The following is a 9,496-nucleotide window of genomic DNA, read 5'->3' on the forward strand; positions in this document are numbered from 1 at the left end:
ACATAACCATCTCTACACCAACAAAATAAAACAGACATTTCAGCTGGGGTTTTGATTTCTATGGACAGCCAAACTAGATAATTTGATCTAATTAAAAATGCTCTTTCAGCTATAGCAGATTGTTTACAAAGATGGAGAATACCAGAAGGATCTTGCTAATTGCCCACCTTTCAGCTTTCTTTGGTCAAAAGGAGAGCACACTTCATCAATGCCAAAAATACAGGCTCTGCTCCGTTGGAGAGAATTCACCTCCTGGAATCATGGCTTGGTTTGTAATACTCAGGGGCCTCTGAGACTCCAGTTTTCTAAGAGACTTGCTGCTCCATGGACCAGCAGCATCAGCACTACCTGTGGGCTAGTTAGAAATGCAGACTCTTAGGCCCCACTCCAAATCTACTGAATCAAAATCTCAATTTAGCAGATCCCCAAGTAACTTACAGGCAAACTAAAGTCTGAGAAGTACTGCTGGATCACAGTGCCACCTTGCTTCCTGCCTTCCTCCATGTTTAACAATTTTTCACCCACTTTATCTGGTCACCTCCTTCCAATCCTCCCCAACCCAAACCAGAGGCCCAAAGGGCCCTGAATTTTAGCTTCTGCCTGAGTCTTCCCTGAATTCCTGAATCTTCCCTGCCCAACAGAGTGGGAGTTGGGAGGGCCCAACCAAAGGCTCAATCTACCTGCTTAGATCTAGGTACTTTTTGCATCCTGGGGGTGAGAAACAACCAATCCAGGAAATCAGAAGGTCCAGTATTTCCCTTGCTTATTAGAGAGGAGTTAGAGCTGTTTTTACAGGCAACACACAGCCTCTGTTTCTTTCTCCTGTCTCCTGTTCATGAAACTCACCATCTTTGATGCCACCAGAGAAGAACAAAGAGGCAAGGCATTTCTAAAAAGAAATGACTTCTCTTTTCTGTTCCATCTGACTTCAAATTCAAAGGAATGCATGGCAATTTAGAATTCGTAAGGAACTGGACTCAGGGTGCCTAAGTTGTTTTCTAAGTTAGCTCCTTCTGTTTGTTTCATCTCTAGGGTCATCCTTTTTAACCTGAGTCTTCCAGGCTGGCTATGGAGAAGGAAGGCAAAGAGAAGGGAGTTCTTAGACAGGGCAGCAGACTGCCCCCCGTCAATGGCAGGTTAGAGGGCAGTGCCAGGTGGCTGCACTCAGTTATCCCATCCTGATGTGGTATGGCTCCTCTTAAGTGGTCTGTAGGACAGACTGGTTATAAACTGGCTGTGGTTGGAGTGGGAAGGCTTCAGTGCTGTCCTGAAAGCTGCTGGTCAGTCCGTCCTACTCTTGGTGAGTCATTTTTTAAGAAGAATGGCCCATTAATATTATGGTGAAAGCAAAAGACCATTAGATTGAGAAATTATTTGCAATCACTCTAATCCTGAGTCATTACACTTTTAAAAAACTTATGCCTGGGTAAGTCTCTTCCCCTTTCTGGACCTCAGTTTCTCCAACTGTAAAATAAATGGAAGAACTAAATGACTCTAATGTTCTCTGCATCAGTATATGCCAAAAGTATATTCATTAGTCTTCACAAACAACGTATCAAATATTTATTATAGCACCTGGTGTCAGGTGCTTTTAAATGGAGGTGGTGACTTTTGATGTCTGATGATAACCCACTTCCCAAGTATCTGGTAGAGCCATTTTAATGAATTTTAATTTGCCTATTTACACCAACAATCATGCCCCAAGCATTATTTAAGTGAGCAGGGAGAGAAACCTTTTCAACAAGAATGTAATTAGCTGTAGTGCTGTGTGCCAGGCGCCAGGTATTCAATGAATATGAGTATTAAGAAGTGGGACATTTTATAAAAAAAGAGGCACCAAACTTCTTTGCCATGATGTACTAGACTTCATTTTTTTTTAAAATGTTTATTTATTTATTTAAGGGCTTCCTAGGTGGTGCAGTGGTAAAGAATCTGCCTGCCAGTGCAGGAGACGCAGAAGACACGGATTCAATCCCTGGGTCGGGAAGATCCCCTGGAGTAGGAAATGGCAACCCACTCCAGTATTCTTGCCTGGAAAATTTCACGGACAGAGTAGCCTGGCAGGCTACAGTCCATGGGGTCGCAGAGAGTTGGCTATGACTGGGCACACATACATTTTGGTCACACTGAGCATGTGGGATCTTAGTTCCTGGACCAGGGATGGAACCTGTGGCCCCTGCAGTAGAAGCACTGAGTCCTAACCACTGGGCTGCCAGGAGTTCCCAGTGTACTAGACTTTAAAAATCCCCTTTGGTCAGTGTTTATCTGGTTGCTAGGGCATTAGAACATAGGTACAAGTTATGGGTCTCCCTAAATAGCTCTGCTGAACCTTCTCTCCACCTTTCCTTCAAGTCTCTGACAAACACTCAATGGTCCCACTGTACATCCTTCTGAAATATGCTCTATTGAATACATGTCCTCAGTTTGCAGAAAGTAGACTCTTAGGCCCTACATCAGTCTCTCCACCTGTTGCAGCTAATGTGGCCCAAATCCTCCACTGACCTTTCCAGCCCAGCTCTGCCCTCCTGCTCCCCACCCCCATCCTTCTTCCTACTCAGAAGCAGATATTTGGTGCCTGAAGGAGATATAACAAACTGCTTCCTCCTCTGAGGAGAGAGTTAGCAGTAAAAGTGCCTTCCTAAAACCTTCTCTGGACTTCCCTGGTGGCTCAGATGGTAAAGAATCCACCTACGATGCAGGAGACCTGGGTTTGATTACTGGTTTGGGAAGATCCCCTGGAGAAGGAAATGGCAACCCACTCCAGTATTCTTGCCTGGGAAATCCCATGAACAGAGGAGCCGAGTGGGCTGCAGTCCATGGGGTTACAAAGAGCTGGACATGACTGTGTGGCTAACACACAAAACCGTCTCTAATTCCCAACCACCACAGAAAAATCACAGTCTGGACAGTCATTTGGATACAAATTCAGCTCAGTTAGTGTTCAATAAAGTTTCCAATGTGGATATTTTGGCCACAACCACTATACCTGGATAAGCCCAATTAAGTAGCAACTTAATAATAAGTTAATAATAAGTACAACTCTTCATGTCACTCTAATCTTTCCTTTTAGCAAGATCCCAACTCTCTGACTTACTTTTCCATCCAGATAGAGGTTTTCATCCTGTTCTGACATCACAGAAGTCAGGTTCAACCCTCAACCCTGACAAGGACAGTTTTCTCCCAAATTGGGAAAGTCAGGGAGTTCTTGTTAATGCCCAATCTCAAATCTTTCTGCTGCAGTTTTAATATATTATATAATATTAGAGTTATATTAGGTGAGGTTAGGGTTTGTTATAGATTATATAATACTAGGCTTTACTTAAAAAAAACCACCTCTTCAGTTTAGAAGAAACTTCTTTGCCTAAACAGAGGCAGCCTTCTGAATTTTCAATGAAATGTGCATATGATAAAGTACATATTACATAATATATGTGATATGGTATATAAAAATATAGCACATCTGCTATTTTCCCATCACATATTTCCATATTTTAATATGTCAGTTATATTAAAAACAGAAGACTGCTCATAGTATTTCAGAATGTGCATGTATATGTTAATATCATACACTTACAGAGTTCTCTATGGTTTATGTTTTCTTGTTTGCTTTAATCCTACTAACAATGTAGGGAGGTAAGTAGTATTAAACCCATGCTTCTTCTCTGAGGCTGAGATTCAGAGAAACCAGGGAACTTGTCCAGGATTATAATGCTAAGAAATGGTTAAGCAAGGATTTGAACCCAAGTTTTCTAGGCCCAAAACTAATAGTTTTCCCATTACAATATGCACCATCCACAGTCTATGGTTCTCAACCAGACATGTGACATTTTAATGAGCTTGCAATAAAACACACCCCTAAATTCAGATTGCATCCTCCCCAAAAACAGCAACAAGAAATCATTTCTTACAGAGAAAAAAATTATAACCCCAAATATCCTTTTAATTCTTAAGTTCCAATCTTTGATCTTGGGCTTTGGCCTTTAAGATCTGGGCTGGGAGAGCAGGCGGAGAGGCACTTAAGGACTTAACGAAAGATCTGTTCCGATTGCTTCTGCCAACCTTCACCTAAAGCAGCTTCCTCCATTGAAAGGTCCAGAATCAGGTATAAACTACTAACACATCCCTATTCTGATTTGAATGGTCTTGTCTTTGTGGTATAGGGACCAGCATCTCTCAAAGATCGTATCAGTTCTAAATATTCCTGTGTTCTCCTTGCTCACCTATATGTCTAAATAGGTTATAAAAAGAGGAAATCAACCATTTTTAACTTTGGTGTTGAGTCTACACAGACCATCCCTGGTGAATTTAATCTGGCCAACCAGATACTCCTATAGGCCACAGGCTACTTCAGATGGGGATTACTTTGTTTTGGTTGCCCTCAGCTGTGGGTTTAACAAGGAATCCAGGCTCCATAGATTTTCTCCTCAAGCCAGAGGCCAGTGAGGTTTCTTTTAAGGAGGAAGAGACTGGGAACCTAAGAACCCACGTTGCCTTTTCTCTCAGTCCTTTCTGCTGGGGTTGGGAGTTATTTAGTTGCTCAGTCATGTCTGACTTTGCAACCCCATAGATTGTAGCCCACCAGCCTCAGTCCATAGGATTTCCCAGACAAGAATGCTGCCATTTCCTCCTCCACGGGATCTTCCAGACTCAGGGATTGAACCCATGTCTTCTGCACTGCAAGAGGATTCTATACTGCTGAGCCACCAGGGAAGCCAGCAGGAAATCTGGAAAGTTTTCATCTTTCTGCTACATAGGAGAAGGTAGCAAGGTTCAGGGATGAATTGGGACGCTGAGGCCTAAACAATTACTGCACTTGATAGTACAATTTGAGGCACTTTTGCTCCATCCCTTTCCTTCTGTATTTATAATTGACTATTGGTGACTTCAGCTATTAACTAGGGAGACTGCATTTCCCCAACTCCCAGAATGATTTCTACTCTTTTATCAATCTGATTTGGAATTTACTTCCTCTTTTAGACCTCAAATTGTTTCCTTGATTAGAAGAGCAAGGGATGAGGTGAGGAGGTTCTCCCTGGGAGGGAAATGTAGAAAGTGGAGTCTCAAGTCTCCCAGAAGAAGGGCAGCCAGGTCAGATAAAGGCCTAGCTCAGATGTGAGGTTTGAAGGGAAACCCTGGTTCCCTTCTTCCCTCTTTTCCAAAGGCCTCTGTGGAGGACATCTTAAAGTGAGAGGAAACAGTTGGGAGCATCTACCAATCCAAAAAGGGCAACAGAAATATGCTTGCTCTCACCTCAATACTCCTTTTCTCGTCAATCCTTCTGCAGCCACTGCCTGCCCCCTCCAACTTCCACCTCCCACCTCAACCCTCCTTTCCTTTGTCCATCCTCATCCCTTGGCACTGAACAGTCTCTCACCCTCCCCCACTGCATCTCTCTTAAAAGAGTTGCCAGCTGGTCCCTCCCCACAACTTGTCCTGCTCCTCTGAAGCAGAGGGAGGGAAGCAGGGGTCCTGTGAAATGCTTTAAGCTTTTTCATAGTTGGGGGCTAAGTAAGGCTCACAGTTATTAAGAAAAGAGAAAGGCAGTGCAAGTCTGGTGATAGAGACGGAAAGTAGAAGAGAGCAGGCAAAGCAAGGGAACTGGGAAACAGAAAGAGGGAGCAGTGACACAGAGACTGAGAGAGACAACTTTGGGCCTCCTGCAGAGAGATGAGGACTCGCCCTGCCCTGCCCTTTCTGGGGTGGGGAAACCTGAGAAGTTTTGAGGGTCCTCTCTGGGCCTGTCCCACCTGCTTTCCCTTCCTCCCCTTAGCTCAGTTGTTTACAGAGATCCTCCTCTGAACTCTTGCCCTCCTGGACTTGCCCTAGCCCCGGCCCCAGGGCTCAGCCAGGCAGACACCCTGACAGATTACAAATGAGCGTGGGTGTTAGATTGCGCCAAGCTCTTGTCCCCAGAGTCTGGAGGAGGGGAATCAATGGGCTCTACCTAAGAGCTTCCCTCTAGTTCCATCTCAGTCTGAACGGACTGAAGGAGGCACTTCCTGTTCCCCTCCCCTCCCCCAACCATAACCCAACAGACACACCCAGCAGAAAGGGGTGAGACTCCCCTCCTGAGCCTCAAGACCCGCCACTCGCCACTCAGAAGCTCCCATTCTCTAAGCAAAGTCCTTTGATCTATTCTACAAAATTCCTTGGAAACTTGAGTAATCTTTAAGATATAACTGCTATTGAATTTACGGATTTGAGGCTTGGGATTTTGGGGGAGAGGGGTGTGGGGCAGGAAGGAACCAGAAGAATGCACTACACTAGTTTAAAGCATTTCAGGAAAAGAATAAAAATTCCCTCGTCTTCACCTGTAAGTAAACATCACCTAGCTCTGTGCTCATTGTGGCTCTCTGGAGAGACACAGGGAGTTATTTGAGTCTGAGTGAGTGAGCCAACTACAGCTATGGATGGCTAGAGAGAGGATAAATACATCCGGAGAGATGAGTTGATGGATAGGTAGGGAAGGAATATAAATATGGAGAGAGATGGAGGAACAGAGAGATGGATTGAGACAGAGAGAATATAAAAAGAAGCTGAGGGAGAGAAATGGATGTGTGAATGAGGAGAGAGTGGTTATGTAGAGAGGTGGAGAGGGGAATGGGGCATTTCTCATCCTCTTCTCCGCAGTTCTGTCATCTTGTCTTGCTCCTTGAAATGCCAGTTTTCCACCCCTCACTTAATGAATTCTTTCTCTAGATTCTAGGCCCTGCCTCACACCCTTAGGTGTTTTTGCACCCTCTTCCTTCACAGTCATCCATTTGGCCCAAGACAACATACCTCACTTGGCTGTTCTAGCCCATCACCCCAAATTAGGAGAAAGAAACTCAGAGTGGGAGTTCTGGGCAAAGGAGGCTGGATTCCCCATCTCCTGGTCTACAGACTTGGGGAGGGGGTTGCTCCTTTGTGAGGTGAGGGGGGCGGTGGTGGGAAGAATGAAGGGCAGCTGGGTTGAATTTGTCCAAATCTAATAACCTAGGAGCCTATTGAAGGCCTTGGGGACTGAGAGGGGAGGAAAGTCTTGAATATTCCTCTAACTTTTGCCCCCTCTCCCTCTGGTCCCTTCTTTCCAAAAGTCTTTGAAGAAAGATGTTTTTGACGCTTCCATGTCGCCCTCAGATGGATGGGCTGCGGGTGATTGAAGTGTCTTTGTCATGCTAATGCTTGGGGGGTGATGGATGGGCGCTGGGGCTGCCAAACTGTGGCCCGCTGCGCCCATTGGCCTGGGAGAGATCACATGCACCCTTCCACCCCCACTCCCTACCCCCTTCCTGGGGGAGCGCTGGCCCAGGCGAGCTGGGTTAGGCCATGGATGCAAGCTTCGGCGCTGTGACATACTGCCGAAAGGTTGTAGGGCAAGAGGGTGTCTCCCCCAAACGGGCCGACCCTCCTGCGGCCTCCACGCATGGACTATAATAGGATGAACTCCTTCTTAGAGTACCCACTCTGTAACCGGGGACCCAGCGCCTACAGCGCCCACAGCGCCCCTACCTCCTTCCCCTCGAGCTCGGCTTCTGCTGTTGACAGCTATGCAGGCGAGACCCGCTATGGTGGGGGGCTGCCCAGCTCTGCACTGCAGCAGAACTCAGGCTATCTGGCCCAACAGCCACCCTCGGCATTAGGGGTGCCCTTCCCCAGCTCTGCGACCTCGGGGTACTCCCCGGCTGCCTGCAGTGCCAGCTACGGGTCTTCTCAGTACTACCCTCTGGGCCAGCTGGAAGGAGATGGAGGCTATTTTCATCCTTCAAGTTACGGGGCCCAGCTAGGGGCCTTGTCCTCCGATGGCTATGGAACCGCTGGAGTGGGCCCAGGGCCCTACCCTCCACCACAGCCCCATTATGGGAACGAGCAGACAGGGAGCTTTGCACCGGCCTGTGCTGATCTCCTCTCCGAGGACAAGGAATCGGCCTGCACGTCAGAAACGAGCACCCCTACAGCCCAGACCTTCGACTGGATGAAGGTTAAGAGGAACCCACCCAAGACAGGTAGGGCTCAGATGTGGCCACCCCCTCTCTAGGGGCTCAGAGCGGCTCTGCTGCTTTTGCACTGAGGTGTCCTGGGCTGGGTTCCTGTCTGCACCACCGGGTAGAGGCAGGTAAGAGCACTGTGCTCAGTCTCAGGTCAGGTGGGGTCTCCCCACCCAGTGAGTGCCCAGTTATCCTTAAGAGTAAGTCTCCAGACACACCCCTACTTCGATCTGTGTGCTCAGCGCAGGCCTAGGACCTGGTGTTCCGAGGAGGGGGAGCTCGGGGGTGGAAGTGTGGGGCCTGCTCCAGGTTGCCTGGAGGGGTGCCTGGTGATCCATGGAAACTTTGAGAGCTGAAGCTGGATAGAATGGTGACTGGGGGTGCAGAGCTGGCGGGGCAGGGGGGCGGTGGGGAGGGGAAGGAGAAAGAGGAGAGAACTGACGTGGCCCTTCTCTTGCCCCGCCCCTAGCGAAGGTGTCCGAGCTGGGCCTGGGCGCGCCAGGTGGCCTCCGCACCAACTTCACCACTCGGCAGCTGACCGAACTGGAGAAGGAGTTTCATTTCAACAAGTACCTGAGCCGGGCCCGGAGGGTGGAGATCGCTGCCACCCTGGAGCTCAATGAGACGCAGGTCAAGATATGGTTCCAGAACCGGCGCATGAAGCAGAAGAAGCGGGAGCGGGAGGGAGGCCGGGTGCCCCCAGCCCCTCCAGGCTGTCCCAAGGAGGCGACTGGAGACACCTCCGACCAGTCCACGTGCACCTCCCCAGAAGCTTCGCCCAGCTCTGTCACCTCCTGAACTAAACCTCCCACCCGGGACTCCTCGGCACCAGAGCACCAAGGAGTCCTGTCCAGCCCTCTCCTCTGTTCTCCCTAATCTCAGCCTCAGCTCAACTATTTAGCCTGGGGCGCCAGTTCAGAGCTGCCTTTGGGAGGAATGGGGGACTGCTTTCCTCCAGTCTGGGCAGGGTGCTGATGGCTGGGGACCTTACCGGACCAGAGGCACGGGAGACCCAACCTGTCTAATGCGAGGGAAGGGCTTCCCTCTGCCTCTAATCTGGGTATCGGCCCTCGGGTAGGGTGGGAGCAAGTCCCAACCTCCCGGGTTCTCTTTTCCCTTCCAACTTCCATTTGTTCAGTCCAGTGCCTTTGAGCTTCGAGGACTCTCCTCTCCTGCACTCTTATCCTAACTCCCCCTTCTAGGCCCGGGACAGAGAGAAGGTTTCCTGTGTGGGAGGTATTTGGGTGCTGGCGTATAACCAACGCTTAATCTCTCTAGTTGCCACAGACCTTACAGTAGCACCAGCTGCCTTGTGACAGACCAAAAAGCTCCCCCCACCACCCCCATCGAACCCTATTAACCCCCTCCTGGCACATTTGTATTGCACTAGCGGCCTCCAGAGGTTGTTTTCTGAGACCTGTCCCCCACCCCCACCCCCCACCCGCGACTTCATCTCGAAGCTACCAAAATGTTTTGGAACTTGGTACTTCAGAGACTTCTGGAATGTTGTTTGAGGCTGGACCCCAGCA

At 48.5% G+C, this 9,496-nt stretch overlaps 1 protein-coding gene across 1 annotated transcript; it reads left to right on the forward strand.

The window, feature by feature from the left end:
- Window positions 1-7,405: 7,405 nt before the first annotated feature.
- Window positions 7,406-8,765, forward strand: HOXB1 (homeobox B1). The gene is made up of 2 exons (NM_001205954.2): window positions 7,406-7,985; window positions 8,437-8,765. Exons 1-2 carry the CDS (start codon window positions 7,406-7,408, stop codon window positions 8,763-8,765), a joined length of 909 nt encoding a protein of 302 aa, NP_001192883.1.
- Window positions 8,766-9,496: the final 731 nt, after the last annotated feature.

Source organism: Bos taurus, chromosome 19 (genome assembly GCF_002263795.3).
Source record: "Bos taurus isolate L1 Dominette 01449 registration number 42190680 breed Hereford chromosome 19, ARS-UCD2.0, whole genome shotgun sequence".
Taxonomy (NCBI): domain Eukaryota; kingdom Metazoa; phylum Chordata; class Mammalia; order Artiodactyla; family Bovidae; genus Bos; species Bos taurus.

Excerpts from the sequence above, each read along its gene's own strand:
- HOXB1 (NM_001205954.2), top strand. The coding sequence starts at position 7,406 with ATGGACTATAATAGGATGAACTCCTTCTTAGAGTACCCACTCTGTAAC. Across the intron at positions 7,986-8,436 it reads GAGGAACCCACCCAAGACAG|CGAAGGTGTCCGAGCTGGGC; the intron begins GTAGGGCTCAGA and ends CCCCGCCCCTAG.